We start from the raw sequence: 18,668 nt of genomic DNA on the forward strand, positions 1-18,668 counted from the left end.
GCGAACCTGCGTCCCCTGCATCGGCAGGCGGACTCTCAACCACTGCGCCACCAGGGAAGCCCAGACAGACCGTTTTGACCACTGTGGAGCTAGGGCTGTCAGGGAGGAGATGGGAGGGTCTCACACAGTCGAGAGATGATAAAGACCAAAGTGGAGGCGGTGGTGGTGGAGAGGATAGCACGGAGGGGGGAACACTTGCTGGGGTTGGAGGTGGGCAGGAAAGTATACTGAGGCAAGAGGAAGGGTCCCAGGGCTCTTGGGGGGTGACTGGGCTGTTAAGGGGTGACCAGGAGACAGGAGTGAATTGGAGAAGGGACTCTTCACCTCTCTTGGATGACCTTGGAGTTGCTGGGGCAGAACCCACGTGAAGACCAGTGCTGACGCTGCTGCCCAGCCCCTGCTGCCCGCCTGGCTTCGGGTCTCTGTCTGGTGCCGCTGGGTGATGTGGTATAGCTGGCAGAGGCCCGAGGCCCCACTCCTTGTGGCCTCCCTCCTGTGTGTTTCCTCCTTCCCTCCCATCTCCATCTCTGGGCTGCTCTGTGGGCTCAAAGAGTTCACGTGTATCTGGGGTGGGCCTCTGTGTCCTGAACAGAGTGGCACAGAAGAGCGAGGCCTGAAGCATTACTGGTTCACATCCTGGCCCGACCAGAAGACCCCAGACCGGGCCCCCCCACTCCTGCACCTGGTGCAGGAGGTGGAGGAGGCAGCCCAGCAGGAGGGGCCCCGCTGCGCCCCCATCGTCGTCCACTGCAGGTGGGTCCTCCCAGACACCCACGAGGGCAGGGCAGCTTCCCCCAGCCCTAGGCTGCCCTGCCCCTCACCCACCCACGCCCTTGGCCCTCAGCGCAGGGATTGGGAGGACCGGCTGCTTCATCGCCACTAGCATCTGCTGCCAGCAGCTGCGGCACCAGGGCGTGGTGGACATCCTGAAGACCACGTGCCAGCTCCGTCAGGACAGGTCAGCCCTTGGGTGGGGGGCTGAGCACGTGGGGAGCTAGAGCCCTGGGGGCAGCAGAGAGAGACTGACGTGTGCATAGGTTGAGGGTTAGGGGGACACACCCCACGGGGACTGACTGGCGGACAGGAAGTAGGGAGGACGGATGGGTAGAGCAACCGGATCCAGGCAGTTGGTGGCTGGATGAAGAGGGGAGAGAAACAGAGCTGGTGGACAGAGGGGCAGGGGCCGAGTGGGGGGGGACATGTCACCTGTGTCCCTGCTGTCTGTGCCAGAGCTGGGAGGGACAGGAAGGGGCAGAGGGAGTGGCTGGCCAGGGTTGGCCTCTCTAAGCTGCACAAAGGCAGAGTCCCTGATGTACCTCAGATGACTGGCACTCCGTGGATCTGGGGGCAGGTCCCTCCATGACCCCGTCCCCACTGTGTGTATGCCGGGCAGGGGCGGCATGATCCAGACGTATGAGCAGTACCAGTTCGTGCACCACGTCATGAGCCTCTACGAGAAGGAGCTGTCCCGCCAGTCCCCTGAGTGACCACACTCCCCCCCGAGGTCCTCTGGGTATCACCCAGCCTGGGCCTGGCCCCTGCCCCCCCGCCCAACGTAGCTCTTCCTACTGTACATATTGGGGAGTGGGGGAGGGTGGGGGAGGGGTGTGCCAGGCCAGGCCTGGGGCCCCAGGGCCTGACCCACGCTGCGCGACCTGGGGCCTCAGTTTTTAACGATGGTTCCATTGCTACTTGATCCAAAACGTTTCTGTGCCGCACTCCACGTGTCCTGCTGCAGCGTGTTCTGTCTGTCCATCCATCTCTGCTGTCTGTACCGGACACTGTGTCTCCTCAGCCCGGGAGAGGGGTAATGAGCTCCAGCCCCCAAGTGGCCCCGGCAGAGGTGCCTGCCCCCAGCCCCCAGCCCCACTTCTCCCAACAGGCAGATTGCACTTTGCCCCTAGTTACTGGGACCAGGATAAGGACGGGGGCCCTGAGGACCTGGAGGTCAGGCACAGGGAGCTCCTGAGGGGGTGGCAGAAAGATCTCAGCTCGGGGAGAGGTCTCTGGGTGGGTGGTGGGGGGAGGAGTATCGCAGCCAGGGTGGCCTCTGGGTGTCAGATCCCCGCAGGAGGCAGTGAGCAGCCCGCGAGGCATCAGGGAGGAAGGGGACAGATGGGGACAGTGAACCTAGAGGACCTGGGCCACGGTGGGAGAGGAGGAGCTCCGAGGGTGGGGTGGGGACTCGGCCCCAGATATGTGTGAAACATATTTCGGGGTCACTGTGGGAAATCCCTCCGAGAAGTCTCACCGCGTGTAGCTCTGCGTGTGTCCATGTCCATGCGTGTGTTGAGAGCCCGTCAGCAGGGTATGCATGACTCTTTGGCAACATGTGTTATCTTGGAGCCACGTGTTTTTATTGCTGACTTTAAATACTCATTCCACGGCAGACAGAGACATTTGGTGTCTTTTTATAATTTGCTCATGGTCATTGAATAGAGCAATAAATGGAGCATTTTGAGCAAAACTGGGTCTGTGTGATTGCCTCTCCCCTCCACTCCCTGTACCCCCGTCTTTGTACATACACGCACACACACCCTGGCCCTCGAGATCCCTAGCAACACACACACACACACACACACACACACACACACACACACACACACACACACACACACACACACACACACCTGCCCGCACACACACACACACCCTGGCCCTCAAGATCCGTGGGACCCCCTTGTGGATGCTGGGAGTGTGGCATGAATCCAGATTTGAAAAGCCAAAGTCCATCGAGCAGGATCCTCACACACCCCCACCGTCCCACCCAGCCAGGAGCCAGGGGCCATGGGGAGCCACAGGGACAGGTGTTGGAGGTTTCCAGAGAAGGAAAAGTGTCTGGCAGGCCACCAGCTTCGACAGATGGGCCAGAGAGGCCAAGGCTGGAGCAGGGAGACCTTCAGCTCACTCAGGCCCCTCCCTGTTGGCCAGCCCACTTATCCCTTGTTAAGCCCTGCAGGTCCCAAGAGCAGCTGCAAGCCAGCAATTTCCCCTGTAAGGCCTGGGCTGAGAGGAAGCCCCACCCAAGGAGCCTGGGGAATCTGCCCCTAGGCAAAAACCCTGTGCCTCCTAGACACTCCTGCTCTATTCTTATCCCAGCCCCCAGGGATGCAGCAAAAGTAGTTGTCATGCCCTTGATGACAGGTGTGGGTCAACCCAGGGCAGGAGGGAGTCCAGGGCAGGGCTGCTAACCAACCAGCAGGTCCTTACAAGGTAGCGGAGCCTTGAGTGGGCTGGTTGAGGGTCTGGGCTGCAGGTGTGCTATAGACAATGAGAAAAGAACAGGGAGTGCTTGGGCAGCTGGGACGGAGGGCCCAGAGTAGGGGGGCCTGCTCTCCAGCCACCCTCCAACAAGAGGGTGGGCCCTCCTACCCTTCTGCCCAGAATAGGGGGGTTGGGCGGTAGAAACGGGAGCGGGGGGGAAAAAAGCTAACAATTCCCCCTCTTCTCCTGGGGTGGCCCTGTGAGGCCACTCAGCCTCTGCAGGCACCACGTGTAGAGCACAACATGAACGGTGCCCCCTGGATTTGTGCAAAATGACAGACCTGCCAGACTCTCCCTAACTCTCCCCCTCCCGGTCCCTGGAAAACACAGACCTGTCGCTTTGTTCCCCAAGCCCTGTTGGCCACACACACACACACACACACACACACACACACACACACACACACACACACTCCCATTCAGCCCAAGCCCTCTGGGTCACACACACACACACACACACACACACACACACACACACACACACACACTGCCATTCAGCTCAGAAGGTCCCACCCGGCAGCAGTGAGAACCAAAAGCTCTGCACAAGGGAACAGAAAAAGTACCCCGGGACCACCACCCTCAGCCACCTGCCTGCCCCATGCCCCACGTTTCCTCCAGCCCTGGCCTCAGTCCCCCCATCCCCCAAAGCAGTGTGCCAGCTCGCTGGGACAGCTGCAGAGCCTGAGTAAGGGATCGCCCCCAGGGGGCCAGATACTTAAGGAACCAGTGACTCCTGGTGGCCCCATTGCTGGGGCAAAGGAAGAAGACTGGTCAGTCTACAGCCCAGCCACCAGCTGCACCTCCAAAGCTGCGGGTGGACACAGCATTCGAGGGTTACAAGGGATTGGTGACACGAAGGTAAGGCTTGCATCTTCCCTCAGGAAAGGGGCAGAATCTGCTAACTTCTGAGCCCAGAGGGGGACAGCAGGAGCTGGGACAGGGGAGTGGTCTCAGAACCCGGAGGGAGAAGCAGGCCAGGCAGAGAGATATCATGGGATGAGGGGGTTAACTTTAGCCCCAAACCTAATTTGGAAGAAGGCTTTGGGGTCCCCTGGAAGGACACTGGACTGGGAGTCAAGAGGCCAGGATTCTAGTCCGGGTGACCTTGGACAGGTTATTTCTCTGACATCAGTTTCTCATAAACAAAATAGAGGTTTAAAAACCGCCACTCTGGTTAAATAAAAGATGGTATGTATACCCATTTGTTGGAATACTGTGTAGCTGTTAACAAGGATGGGGAAACTTTATGAACTGGGATGGAAAGATCTGAAAGATGTAGAAAGTGAAAAGAGGGCTGAATAGCATGTGTAATAGGCTACCTTATGTGTTAAAAAAGGGTAGAGACAAAAACATATTCATATTTGCATGAAGGAGCTCCAGAAGGAGCCCAGAGACCACAAGTGGTTACCTGCTGGGGAGGGCTGGGAGACGGAGGGGCTTGGGAGCCGGAGGGAGCCTCTTCACATAGATGTTTATATTGTTTTAATTTTAACTGTATGATTGAATTACCAATTCAAAAAAGAAGTATAAGAAATAAAACTCAATCTCTGTCTTTACCATGTCGCAAACGAAAGCAGAGCTGTACCAATGCTTTGTCATCTGTCTTAGCATTCCCCCAATGCCAGGGCTCCCCAGGGCCCAGCAAGAAGATCTGCAGTTTCCTTTCAAGGCCTGCTCCAGTGTGGCTTAGTCAGGAAGTTCCTTCTCAGGTCTGACTTCATTCTCTCCTGATAAAACCTCCAGCAGTGCCCACCTAGTTCCATGTAGCTATCAGTAGTTATTCTCAACTCCTTCTCAGGGCTGACTTCATTCTCTCCTGATAAAACCTCCAGCAGTGCCCACCTAGTTCCATGTAGCTATCAGTAGTTATTCTCAACTCCCTCTGGGCCTTACTGGGTGTGCTGGGTAAGTCTAAATCCTACCTCCTCTCCCTCCAAGTACTTGGAATAGTTTGGCACTAGTCAGTGGGGGACAGGCCCACTGGTCCTTGTAGCCAACCAGGGAAAGGGGGACACTAAGGGAAGAGAAGAGAGGCCAGAGAGAAGAGGCTTGCTGCCCAACCTCTCCTCACCCTCTCCTGTGCACAGCCATTTCCCCCTGTGTCCACCTGTCCCATCCCTTCTCCCCCCCCCACACACACACATAAGAACATCTCTGAGTCTCTCTCTTGCTCCCTTCCTTGTCTTTCATGGCCTCATCCTCTCCCTGGTCCTCCCAGGTGAGTGCCCACATCTGCTGTCACCATGACGACCATTCACCACAAGGAGATGCTTCAGGAGCACGTGTCCATGGAGTTCTCCAGTTCCACCACCGACATGCAGACCTTCTCCCAGACAACCAAGATCGTGGGAGGCAAGTAGAGTGGGATGGCTGGAGGAGGGGGTCAGTAATCAGGTAGGGGCAGCCTTTCTTCCTCCAGTATTTGCGACTGCTGGGCCCCTCGAGAGCCCAAGATACCACCAGCAATCCTTCCCAACCTGTGTTTCTAATCTGTGCTTTGGTAAAGCTTAGCCAGCCAGATGCTCACCCACAGATCCAACCTCCAGAAAAAAAGCTTAGGAAAAATCAGTCACATGGATGTGTGTGAGTGACTGATGAACTCTCAATTGCTTAAGATCAGAGCCATAGGCAAATACCATTTCTGATGGTAGAATTTCAGGCATGGAGGAAGTTAGGGAGGTAGCAACCTTATCTACCTATGAATAATAATGCTGGCCCTGCCTGGAGCTGCCAGTGGAGAGAAGATGAACACATAAACAAGTGACTTGAGCTTCCAGGCACTCAGCCCTTGGGGACCAGACTTGGGGGAGGGCAGATCCAAGGGAAAGCTGAGAAATGGTCTCAGAGCAGAACAGACTGTTTTAGTCATGTCTCTAGAGGAAAGCGATTAAAAGATGGCCAGGAACCAGGATATTGAATTCCTGTCCTCCCAGTCATTGCCCGCTCCTTCAGAGTCCTCTGTGCACAGAGGTGAAGACCAGATAAACACTTTACACCAATTCCTCCTGGCCAGTGAGGCAGAGCGAGTGGAACAGCTGGGACTCAAGACCAGAAGTTGCAAACTCAGTTGACTATAGTAGCGATTCTCAGCCCTGACTGCGCACCAGAGTCATCTTAGTGTAGGAGTGGGGGGAGAGGGGAGTGAAAAAAAACAGCGATATGTGAGTCTCACCTCAGAGGGTTAAATCTGGTGGTTTTTTGTTTTTTGTTTTTTTAAGATCTCCGGGGATTCTGATGTGCGGCCAGCGTTGAAAACCACTGGCCGATAGTCCAGGCAGGGAACATAAATGCAGAAAAAAGACTGAGGTGAACTGGACAGGATGCAGTCCATCTAAAGGGACAGTCACTCTTCATCTCCCTCCCACTGACTGTTACCATATGGGAATGTGAGTCCAGTGCTGAGGATCCAGAAATCTCCATGTTTATGTGAAATCCCTCAGTTTTTAGACGTAGGGCTATTTTTTGTTTAAACATTGTAAAGGTCAAATAAAAAAACATGTGTAGACCAAGTGCAGCCTTTAGAACTCTGCTCACTATTTAATGCTACTGGGGGACCAGAACTTCCAGAAGAGAAGCCCAAGAGACCCATAAAATCCCAAAGACAAGATTCCATCCGAGAGAAGAAAGTAGAACTCAAGGCTTTGACCCAATAAAGATTGACCAGAGGGGTGGATGAGGCGTTGGCTCCCCTAGTGGTTGAAATTTGCCATAACACAATGACCCACCAACTCTTTAAGGTCCTTGTTTCTCGGCCAGTGCTGGTCCTGCCCCCCGCTGACCTAAAATGCTCCACCGTCCCCTCAAGAAAAGGTCAGCCCTCCAATCCCAGGCTAAGCTCCGCCTGTAGCCCATTCTGACCTCTCGCCCGCCGCCACAGAGGAAGTCGTGACGAGGAAGTCCTCCAGCACCACAGAGTTCTTCAGCTTGGTGACCCGGAGTTCCAACATCCCTGCTGGCGAGAGCATCCCGGAGTTCGTGGATAAGCCTCAGCCGGTCACCGCGCCCGAGGGTGCGTCCCTCCCCGCGTCTCCCCAGGCCCCTGGGTACTTCCCTTTCCTCCCCAGTGCCCCAGCCGCCGCCACCACCACCATTGTCCTCTCAATACACAATCACTGGCTGGGTTGGCCCGAGGGTCCCTGCCCTGCCCAGGGCTGGGAGCAGGTAGAAGGTGCAGCTTGGAGGCTAAGAGGGAAAAAATAGGTCCTGTGCCCACTGCAGGGGATAAAGCCATGTTCCGAGTCCGGGTGCAGGGGAACCCCAAACCCAACATCTCCTGGAAGAGAGAGAGCGGCACCCCCATCAAGGACTCCGCCAAGATATTCTACGACAGCGTTAACAAGGAGCACGTGCTGAAGGTGCGAGGTCCAGTTACCCATAAGGTCGGAGGCGGGGACCCCTGGCATGGGCTGCAGGTCCTGTCGCAAACAAGAGCTCCACAATGGAGACCCAAGAACTGGGAGATGGGAAAAGGGTCTGTCCTTGCCCTAGAGGAGGGGCAGGATAAGAGAAACCGTGTCAGGAGCTGGGGGGCTGCCAGAGTGAGCAGGGGACCAAAATTAGGGGCGGGGTAAGGCAGAGCTAGGACAATGCCAGAACAAGGAGGGGGCAAGACCAAATGGAAGAGAAAGAGAGGTTCCAGAAGGTGAGTGAGCCCAAAAGGAACTTGAAACCAAAGCTATGGGCGTGGCTAGAAGCGGCTAAGACCACGGTGGGCGGAGCCAGGCTGAGCTGGAGCGGGACCGGCACGGAGGGAGGGGCTGCTCCTAGAGTGTAGGTGAGGGTGAGGGTTCCTGGGCTCTTCAGGGGAACCTTCCAGAAGAGCAATGCCAAGGGCCGATCATCCTAAGGTCTAGCTATCGTCTGCATGCAGCCTCTGGCTCCAGACCCTTTGAGGAGAGGGAGGGATGGGAACCCGGGAGACCTAGACCTATAATTACTCCTGTTCCTCGTCCTGCCCGGACTTCCCACTGTGAAAGGCAAAGAGCCTCCATTCTCCCCACAGACGCAAGTTGCTTCCTTCTCCTCCCGAAGGCGCATTCTAGGACCCTTCGCCCCTACAGCACACACAAGCTGCCCCAGGGCCCCCGCTACTGGCCACTCCTTACACAAGCTCATTCATTCGGCAAGCACTTTCCAGGAACCCACTGGTACCTAAGTGCCTTTCTACGCGTGCCAGGGCAGCCTTGCTCACCCCCATTTCCTCAGGGGTTCAGGCCAATACCTGGTACAGAGGAGTAAATCCGTGTTAAATAAAGGCGTACTCAGCCCAGTGCCAGAAACTGCAGATAAAGTTGCAAATCAGAGGAAGTCCCTGTCATCCAGGAGCTCACAGCCAAGGGGGAGAATCCAATGCAGAATCAGGCTTCAAACAGACACACGTACACTGACTGCTACCTGGCACCTCCTAATCACAGAGGCTGCTCAATCCTCCACACTCAGCTCCTCCCCCCAGCCCAAAAGAAACACCCTCCTTTCCCATCTCACAGAGAGTCCCCCTGTGGTTCCCTCCCCACCTCCCCTACTAATGGCCTGACTCTGATCCAGCTGGAGCCACTGACCTCGGATGACTCTGACAACTACGAGTGCATTGCAAGCAATGACCATGCAGACGCCATCTACACCGTGTCCCTGCTTGTGACCAAGGGTGAGCCAGCCCCGTTCTCCTGGCCTTTCTTCTTAGGGACCAAACTCCCTCTGTGTGACCCTGTCCCTCTCTCTGTCCTCAGGTGAAGAAAAATTGGATTTCAAAAAGATGTTGAGGAAGAGGTGAGGCTGGGAGGCTCCTCCGCCCAGGGTGTGGTCCCCCCACCCTCCAGGCTAGAGCTTCTGGAAGGCCTTTCAACAGCCCCCTGAGTTAATGGCCCAGCCTCCAAGAATCCGTGGAGTAGGGAGGAGCATCTCATGGTTGGGAGAGGCTCCCTCTGTCTTCAGAGAAGGGCACTAAGTCCAAGCTTGGCACCCACTTCCTTCCAGGGGACCCCCTCCTCCCAAGAAGCAGCAGAAGAAGGTGACGGATGAGAAAGAGATGCTGGAGATTTTGTCCAAGGTGCCCAAGAAGGACTTTGAGAAGGCCTGCATGGAGTATGGTTTCACAGACTTCCGGGGGCTGCTCAAGAAGCTCAAAGGGATGAAGAAAGTGGAGGTAGAGGTCAGTGCCCATCAGGGAGCAGGGAGCTGCAGGCCAGGGGCTGAGCCTTACCAAAAGTGCTAGTGCCTGTGTGACTCCCGGTGGCAAGGTCTCCCCACCATGCACGTGCGTACTCAAGGGCATTCTCTACTGCAAGGGCAGGCAAGGAACTCAGGTCACCCTCCTTCTACCTCTTTTCTCTTCACTGCTCCCTAATGTATTTGCATGGATTTTGGAGTCAGACAGACCTGGGTTCAAAGTCCAGTTCTACTGCCTTATTAACTGAGTGAACTTGGGGGTCTCTCTGAACCTGTTTCTTCATCTGCAGAATGAAAATTATACTCTCCTTTTTCATTTGTTTTTGTGGTGTTGTTCTCATTTAGTCACTCAACAACTCATAACTGTTAAGCATCTACACTGGGATTAGAAGGCCTATGTAATAGGCCCAGGTACATAGTGACTATTCCGCAAATGGTGGTTCCTTTCTCTTCCCTTATTGTACCCGTTTCCCCCTAAATCTTCGAGATGTTCATTGTAGGGGGAGGGGGGTGGCGGGGAGCACAGTTATCTAATCAGCCTAGTCATTTCTCCCCAGACCTTCAGGGGGCTCCTCCAGCACTGGAGACACAGTCTGGGCAGATTCCAGATTCCAGATGCCTCTGACACCTGCCTTTTTGTTACCACAATCTCTCAGACCATCCAGATTCTGAAGCCCCTGGAAGACAGAGAGACCAAGGTGGATACCACGGTGGTCTTTGACTGCATAATGGAGCTGAAGGACCCCAATGTCAAAATGACATGGATCAAGGTGGGGAGAGCACCTAGGAAGGGCCCACCCTGGAATATCATTTTTTCTCTGCACCCCTTTCCTTCCAAGACCCTCTCATTACCCATAAGCCCTTTCCTCTCCTCCATGCCATCAGAAGGATGCCATCTGGTATGGTTGAAACTGGATGAGAGCTGGGCTTTATTCTTAGATGTTCCACCAGTTTGCTGTTTGATTTGAGACAGTTACTTCCTTTTCTCTATACCTCAGTCTACCCATCTGAAAAGGCTGGATTAGATAGTCCTGCAGGTCACTAAAGATGGGCCTCTAAGAGAAAGTATCTAGTGAACTCATGCATATTAAGAGTTCGGGCCTCGGGAGAGGCAGAGACCCTGGATCCCACCGAGCCAGATGATGAGGCTAGAGAGATCTTAGGGGTCTCTGAGTGTGTTTGAGGATCTTAAAGAGGTAGATATGGCACCTTCCAGCTCAGGCTGGCTTTGGGGAATGGAGACCTCTAGAAATCTCCTCCTAGACCCCTTCATCAGCTTTTCTGCCTATTCCATGAGGCAGGATAATGAGCCACTGAGGATCCAGTACTCCCTGGGCAAGTATGACGTGAAGCAGATGGGCACCAAGTACATGCTGGTCATTACCAACGTGAACATGAACGATGCAGGCACCTACAGCCTGTCCGTGGACAACAAGAGGATAAGTGCAAAGCTCACAGTGCTGGGTAAGAGTGTGGGCACCAGGCAGCACAAGGAGGACACAGTCAGGGTCAGGGCAGAGGAATATCCAAGGATGGGGTCCATGGGGACATGGGAGGAGGGACCTTGGGGCTGTGCACAGATTGCATGCAGATGGGAGTTAATGGCGGAGAGAGACATGGGGTATAAGGGTGAGGACTATGAGATAAAGTGCCGTGGGGCAGTGTAGCTAGTGGTTAAGAATACAGCTTCTGGAGTTGAACTACTGGAGTTCAAATCCCAGCTTCTGTCACTTATGAGCTGTGTATTTGGGGCAAGTGATTTAACTTCTCTTTGCCTCAGTTTTCCCATCTGTAAAATGGGAAATAATGGTAGAGTCTACCTGAATGCTTTAATATGTGCAAAATGGCTAGAATAGTGCCTGGCGCATATCTAAAATGACATAGAGAAATATTCTCTCTAAAATTGCTGTTAACATTACTGGGGAGGAGACCATATGAACATCATGGGGGGAGACTCTAGGATTCACAAGCAGAACGAAAGGAGGATGCTTTCCCCAACTGTGGGCTACAGGAGGCCAATGACACCTGAGTCTTTATGCCCCCCCTTCACCATCCTACCCCTCAGGAGGGACCAGGGATACAGCCCAATGAATGCCCCTCCTACTCTTTGCTGCAGATGAGCCTCTGAAGTTCTTGGGAGAGATGAAGCCAATGAAAGTGACGGAGCGCGAGACAGCTGTATTTGAGAGCCACCTCTCGAAGAAAGTGCCCAACTTTGTGTGGAAGTTCAATGGAAGGGAGCTGAAGAGGGATGAAAAGTATGAAATCACTGTGTCTGAGGATGGTTTGACCCACACGCTTAAGATTAAGGATGCCAGACTCAGTGACAGTGGCGAGTTCTCTGCCGAGGTGGGGGACCTGGTTCAGAAGGCCCAGCTCACTATTGACCGTGAGTGTTTGGGCCAGAGCTTGAGGGGTGGGCTTCATGCCACAGCAACCTCCATGTGAGCATCTATCCATCCATCCATCCATCCATCCATCCATCCATCCATCCATGTATCTGTCCAGCTCCTCCTTGCAAGGCCCTTTAATGGCTACTAGAAAGATAGAGAGTTCTCTCTGCTAATTCCTAGTCTAGTGGGAGAAGCAGGTATGGAAATGGAATTAGAACAAAAGTTCTTAAGCAAGGAGTCAAGACACTCTAGGATCTTACTATCAGCTGGGAGATCATGGGCCAAGAAATTATTAGCCTTTATGGCTCTAATATCATATATTACAGCACATCACTCTTGACTACTTACATTATTAGTTTGGAGAGTTGCACTTGATGGTGGGTCATACATGTGAACCACTCTTGACACAAGTGACATGGAACAATCATTGCTGTGATTGAGGGAGACATGGAGGCTGTGAGAACCCAAAGAAGAGGTACCACCTGGCCATGTCAAAAAGGATATGATGAGATGATGGCAAAGCTTTACCAAGTAAAACAAAAAGGAATTCAGTTTTCAGAGAAGGGGCAAGAGAAGAGGACATTCTCAGGAGAAAATAGCATGTGTAAAGGCCCAGACACCAGAGAGACAATGCAGTTATGGCTGGAGCTCCAAGGGGACATTAGAGATATTGCCTGCAGTGCTGTGAGGAGGTAAAAGCTGTCGTCCCGTTTTACATATGAGGAAAATGAGACTTAGGGAGTGAATGCACTGCATACAGTCAGCTAGCAAGTAAGAGGCAGAGCTGGGACCCTCCCTGCCGGGTACCTCTGTGGGTCAGGTACACACTTCATGTCACAAGGCCCTGTGGTTTCTAGGGTCAAAAAGAGGAGCAGGGCAGCATCTAGCTGCAGAAAAGGAGGTTGGGAGCAGGACCAAGTGTTTGTTTGTCTGTCCATAGGCATCCCTATAAAGTTTGTGAGCACCCTCAAGAATGTGCATGTGAAAGAGAGGAGCTGTGCATGCCTTGAGTGTGAGCTGACATCCAAGAATGTGACCCTGTGCTGGACAAAGGACGGACAGCTGCTGGAGCGTAGTTCCAAATACAGCATGAACCATGAGGGCAAGCGAGCGGAGCTGGTCATCGAGGATGCACAGCTCAGTGACAGTGGCGAGTACACTGTGGTGGCCATGCAGGATGGGGACCCAGCGGAATACTGCAGTACTGCTGTAGTCACTGTGGAAGGTATACACCCACGCTGTCAGTCCCCACTGACTAACCCCCCAGCCATAACAGTTTCCTACTGTGGACACCCATCAGTCCCCTGACTGACTTCAATCCTCCTCCAGACCATGATCTATTTCTACCTCCCCACTCTGACCGCCCCCATCTCCCAAATTCTGACCATCTCTACCTCCTAGACGCTGACCATCCCTCATCTTTTGAACTCTATCCCAAATTCCTTGACTTCATCCATCCTTTACTTCCAGACTCTGACCATCCCCAGCAAACCTGGTCAGCCCACACCCCTAGACCCTGACCAGCCCCTACTCACTATCCCTGACCACTCCTCACTGACTCTGACCACCCTCAACTCCCAATAAACGCTGGGCATCCCACAGACCAGCATAACCAGCTAAATATCCCAACTCAAGTAACCACCTGCATCCCACCATCTAGTCCCCTTTGTCACCTGAGCATCCTAAGTCCCTACTGACCATCCTCCGATGATCAGCCCCCCATTAGCCATCTCCCAGAATTCCCAGTTGCCATTTCCCAATGCCATTGACTTTTCCCCAACCGCCCCCCACCTACCTGCTCTAATGCCCCCACCGACCATCACCCACTTGCCCATTTCCAAACATCTTGCTCATCATAAATGATTTTGATAGACGCCACCAGCCCTTTTCCCGTAAGTCCCTTCCACCCCGATACCCTAACCCAGCCCCTGACCCCTTTCTCTCGAGAGCGGCTGGCCACCGTGAAGAGCGGGATGTCCGACGTGCACGCGGCCACCGGGAGCCCGGCTGAGCTGTGCGTAGTGCTGAACGACGAAAAGGTGGATGGCGTGTGGCTGAAGGATGCCGAGGAGGTCCGAGGCAGGGGCCAGGGAAGGGAATGAAGGACGAAGGGGTCGACCGGGCATACACTCGCACTCATGACCGCCCCTCGCCCTGCAGATCACGGACTTGACCGGCGTGCAGATCGTGAAGCAGGGTGCGGTACACAAGCTCATCTTCCCCAATATGGGGCCAGAGCACGAGGGCAAGTACACATTCAGGGCCAAGGGTGCAGAGAGCGAAGCCTCCGTATTTATTGCAGGTAAGATCGCCGCCCACTACGGACAAAGCTAGACCACGCCTGGCCCGCCCACCTACTCCTAGCTCCTCCCCCATCGCCCATGGGCTCCTCTTCCACCCCTCGGCTCCTCCCGCATCCCTGCTCTTCGAGCCTTCCCTGCCGCCCCTCCCTGCAGATCCTCCAACCATCGACCCATCGGTACTGGAGGCACTGGCCGCGCACCCGGTGACCGTGAAGGTGGGCCACACCGCGAACATCAAGGTGCCCTTCCGGGCAAAGCCGCTGCCCAAAGTGACGTGGTACAAGGATGGCATGGAGGTGACGGAAGAGGAACGCGTGTCGATGGAGCGCGGGGAAGACCAGGCGCTGCTCACCATTTCAAACTGCGCGCGGGAGGACAGTGGCATCATTATGCTCAAGCTCAAAAATGACCATGGCTCCGCCACAGCCACTCTGCACCTCAGCGTGCTGGGTGAGGCCAAGACCCTGGCTTGGCTGGGCTGGGGGCACCACGCAGGCTGAGGAGAGAGTTGGAGTTCGGGTTGAGAATGGGAATGAAGTGCTGGCTTTGCAGCCAGAAGAAACCCATTTCCTAACTTCCTAACTAGTTGGCCTTGGGCAAGTCCATTAACTTTCCTGAGCCTCAGCTTCTCATCTGCGACAGGGTGGTTTTTTAAAGTGCCTATTTCAAGTGAATTTAAAGACTATAGCAGAGTGCACAGCACGTACTTGACCTTCAGATGTTGCTGAATTATTGTAACTGACTTGGAGATGAGGACGTGGTTGGAAGTGAGGTGGAAATGAGGTAAAAGAGAGGTGGAATTTAGGATGAAAGTGAGGTTCATTGCGAAGAATACTGGAGTTGGAAGTGAAATGGAGTGAGGGGAGGTGAGATAGGGTTGAGGATGGAATGAAATTGGAGAGAAAGATGGAATGGGGGTGGAAATGGTATTTGGGATGGGTCTGAACATAAAGTTAAGGAAAGACATGAGGAGCTGGACTTAGTGAACTCATATTCAACATGCAACACACACACACACACACCAGCATCACCTCCTCCACCTGCATCTCCATCAAGCTGTGGGTTTGGATGGATTGGATTTCAATTCAGTTCGGCAGCATGACTGAGCACCTCCTCTGTGTTCTCAGTAATGGGGACACAGGGATGAGTTATCCCCAGCATTCCCTCAACCCAAAAGGGATAAAAACCGGTAGACATGTAATTATAAAATAAACTGTAATAAAAGAAAGTACTGGAGTTCTGGAAGCTGAGAGGAGGGGAGACCTTGTCTGGAAGAGGTAAGTGGGAATTAGCTGAGGCGGGGGTCCCTCAGGTCTCCAGTTCACTCATTCCTAGGCGGACAGGAATCTCAGGGGGCAGGGATCAAGCCATTTGGGCAAGTCTTAGGAAAACAGTGACAGATGGAAGGACAAGGGATCCGCAAAGCTCAGAATCTAGCTATGTCTCAGTCTGGTGGACCTCCAACCAGTGGGATGAAGCCCTTCTGGTCCTTTGCTCCAAAGACACATTCTGATGCTCTCTTCTGTCCTTAGACCGTCCCAAGCCTCCCCAAGGCCGGGTGGAGTTCCTGGAGCTCTCGGGTAATTGTGTGCACATGAAGTGGAAGGCCCCGAAGGACAACGGCGGGCGGCCTATAACACAGTTCATAGTGGAACGGAAGGCAGTCGGCAAGAAGTCCTGGATTAAGATTGGTGAGGTGGACAGCAAAGTCACCAAATTCTCCACCAACAAGGTGCAAGAGGGGAAAGCCTACCAGTTTCGTATCCTGGCCGTCAATTCGGAAGGAGTGAGCGACCCGCTGGAGACAGAGGAAGTGTTTGCAGGAAATCCTATTGGTCAGTAAGATAGCCCCGTGCTCAATGGGGACCTCAGGGGCCACCGTGGGGACCTTCAGCCAGTGAGGAGTGCTGGTCTGTGGGAGATTCCACAGGGTCACCTCTAGCTGCCCCACAAGACAGATGGCTTCTAGAGTAAGAGCAGAAGATCGTTTTGGATGGGAATTGTCAACTTTTTCCAGTCAGATCACATGCACAACACACTCCCGTGTGTACATCCAGAACTGTGCACAATTCCAGGGAGATAACTCCACTTGTTTCTCCATTCCAGAAATCATCCCATATCCAAGGGAGAGTAATGTTACTTTAGGGATAGCCTTGAATCCACTCTAATTTTTTTTCCAAAGAAAACCCTTGACAACATTGGTATTTTAATTATGATCACTAGTTAATTACTTGCTACACTCCTCGCAACTGATCTCCATGTTTCTGTATGTCAAGACAGTACATTAAAATCTGTGCCACTGGGGATGCCACAGGTTGGAAAATTCAAGTTGGCGGTTCTCTATCTTGGCTACACATTAGAATCACTTGAGGCCTCTTAAAAAATGCTGATTCCTGGTCTCCACCCTAGGCCAGCTGAATTAGAATATCAGGACACAGAACCCAGACACTAGTTGTTGGTGGTGTTTGTGGGTTTTATTTTTACTTCCCACATGACATTAATGTGCAACCAGAGTTAATCATTGGCTTAAGTTTTTTTAAGGAAGGGACCAGAGCTCAGCATGGGGTGGGCAACTGTCTACATGCTCCCCCACCTAACCTCTGCCCTCTCTCTCTCTCCCACAGAGCCCCCTGGTCTAGCCTCCCAGCCCCAAGTGACTGACGTGACCAAAGAGGCTGTGACCATCACATGGAATGCCCCCACCCAAGATGGGGGAGCCCCAGTGCTCGGCTACATTGTGGAGCGGAGGAAGAAAGGCAGTAACCTGTGGGTGCCAGTCAACAAGGACCCCATCCAGGGTGAGGTTGAGGGACAAAGGCCCAGGAGGGACCAAGGGAGACTTTGTTAGATGGACCCATGTACCCGTGCTGCTCTGAACATACTCCCTCCTCCAACTCCTTTGTGGGTTTTAATAGCATCTCATGACCCCCTCTGCCACATCTACTCACTCTATGGTCTCCTACCATGTGGACCATCCCTGGCCTCACTACCCCTCAAATTCCCATTTCAGGCACCAAGTACACTGTGGATGGTCTCCTGGAGGACACAGAATATGAATTCCGAGTTGTAGCTGTGAATAAGGCAGGCCCCGGACAGCCTAGTATGCCATCCAGCTCAGTGGTAGCCAAGGACCCTGGCAGTGAGTATGGTGCTGCCAGGCCCCAACACATAGTGGAATTAGCCGTTTGAGGTAGAAAGAGGATTTCTTCCCGGGAAAGTCTAACAGGAGGGGATCACACAGTCTCTACTCTCTGGGAGCTGCCAGCCTGATAGAGGGACAAGTTTCACACACAAAAGAAAGCCAGCAAATAAAGATTGAGAGTCAGGGACAGCGAGGAGGTGGGTGGAAAAAAGTTTTTATCAAATGTTGAGTATGTCTGGGTAGGTGGGGTAGTCGAAGCATGTTTGAGGATTGAGCGGGGGTGTTGGGTAAGTGGCTGAGCTTAGGTGGTGAGATGGGGATATCACGCATGAATGGGTGTGGTGCAGAGGGCTGAGCTAAAGGCTGGAGTTTTGAATACAGAGGGGTTGAGTGTATAGTGTATATTGAATTTGGAGGGTTTTGACTTCAAGGGTGAAAGTATTGAGACTGAGAGAATTAAATTTAGAGGTTGTTGAAGGTGAAAGCCTGGGTATTGAGCGTTTTAACTGTGAGTGTTGAAGGTAGAGGTGTTGAAAGTTAAGTTTCAGGGGTACTGAGTGCAGGAATTGGGCATGGCATTGAGTGGAGAAGCATCTGGGGGCTGACTAGTTGTCTGTGTCACGCAGAACCCCCGGGCCTGGTGCAGGGCCTGCACGTGTCGGATTCCTCCAACTCCAGCATCTCCCTGGCCTGGCTGGAGCCTGCCGAGGGAGACCCACCCTCTGGCTACATCCTTGAGATGCGGGCTGAAGACACCAAGGAGTGGTCCAAGTGCACAAAGATCCCCATCTCGGGCACCGGCTACACAGTAGGAGGCCTCACCGAGAGGCAGAAATACTTCTTCCGAATCCGGGCTGTGAACGAGGCTGGGTGTGGGGAGCCTGTGGAGCTGGACGAGGGGGTCCGTGCCATGCCACCACCAGGTGAGGGATGCAGACAGGGCTGGGGTGTAGGCCCCAACATCCTAGCTCCACACCTTCCTCTCTGGGACCTCATCCCACAGGAGAAAACTGGGCGATGCTGTGATCAAGAAAGAGTCGTCCGTCCATGCTTGTGCCTGGATAGAGCTAGGGATAACCCCAGGGCCTTCCCTGCCAAAAACAAACAAACAAACAAGCAAAACGAAAACCCAAAACCCCACTCACTGTGTGCCGAATAGTATCTACTGTGTGCCAAGGGAAGTGTTAGGGATTTAGAAGAAAATAAGACACGGGACCTGCCCTAAAGAGTCTTATATAATAATAGAGGGAGACAGATGAGAAAAAATAAATAAATGCTTCACAGCATTGCAGGGTTGCTAGTTGTCTGTATGGCCTGTAGTGAGAGCATGAAGGAGATGAGGTTGGGAAAAGCTTTGGAGGGGAGGCTTAAAGCTAAGTCTTCTGGAAAGAGTGTTCCATG

The 18,668-nt window shown here is 53.5% G+C and overlaps 2 protein-coding genes across 2 annotated transcripts in view; both read left to right on the plus strand.

Moving 5' to 3' along the window:
* The window catches only part of PTPN5 (protein tyrosine phosphatase non-receptor type 5), a 54,994-nt gene extending 53,495 nt beyond the window's left edge, over positions 1–1,499 (plus strand). The window contains exons 12-14 of the mRNA XM_007465742.1: positions 593–753; positions 845–958; positions 1,394–1,499. Coding sequence (XP_007465804.1) covers positions 593–753; positions 845–958; positions 1,394–1,487 — 369 coding nt within the window. The 3' untranslated portion in view covers positions 1,488–1,499. The remainder of the gene's footprint in view (positions 1–592; positions 754–844; positions 959–1,393) is intronic.
* Positions 1,500–5,507: 4,008 nt separating this feature from the next.
* The window catches only part of IGSF22 (immunoglobulin superfamily member 22), an 18,006-nt gene continuing 4,845 nt past the window's right edge, over positions 5,508–18,668 (plus strand). The window contains exons 1-17 of the mRNA XM_007465743.1: positions 5,508–5,616; positions 7,142–7,273; positions 7,483–7,619; positions 8,809–8,908; positions 8,991–9,030; positions 9,238–9,412; positions 10,086–10,199; positions 10,731–10,893; positions 11,546–11,818; positions 12,763–13,047; positions 13,770–13,894; positions 13,983–14,124; positions 14,279–14,575; positions 15,658–15,960; positions 16,750–16,923; positions 17,136–17,264; positions 17,894–18,190. Coding sequence (XP_007465805.1) covers positions 5,508–5,616; positions 7,142–7,273; positions 7,483–7,619; positions 8,809–8,908; positions 8,991–9,030; positions 9,238–9,412; positions 10,086–10,199; positions 10,731–10,893; positions 11,546–11,818; positions 12,763–13,047; positions 13,770–13,894; positions 13,983–14,124; positions 14,279–14,575; positions 15,658–15,960; positions 16,750–16,923; positions 17,136–17,264; positions 17,894–18,190 — 2,995 coding nt within the window. The remainder of the gene's footprint in view (positions 5,617–7,141; positions 7,274–7,482; positions 7,620–8,808; positions 8,909–8,990; positions 9,031–9,237; positions 9,413–10,085; positions 10,200–10,730; positions 10,894–11,545; positions 11,819–12,762; positions 13,048–13,769; positions 13,895–13,982; positions 14,125–14,278; positions 14,576–15,657; positions 15,961–16,749; positions 16,924–17,135; positions 17,265–17,893; positions 18,191–18,668) is intronic.

The sequence above is a fragment of the Lipotes vexillifer genome, unplaced genomic scaffold (genome assembly GCF_000442215.2).
Source record: "Lipotes vexillifer unplaced genomic scaffold, Lipotes_vexillifer_v1.1 scaffold2818, whole genome shotgun sequence".
In the NCBI taxonomy this organism is placed as follows: domain Eukaryota; kingdom Metazoa; phylum Chordata; class Mammalia; order Artiodactyla; family Lipotidae; genus Lipotes; species Lipotes vexillifer.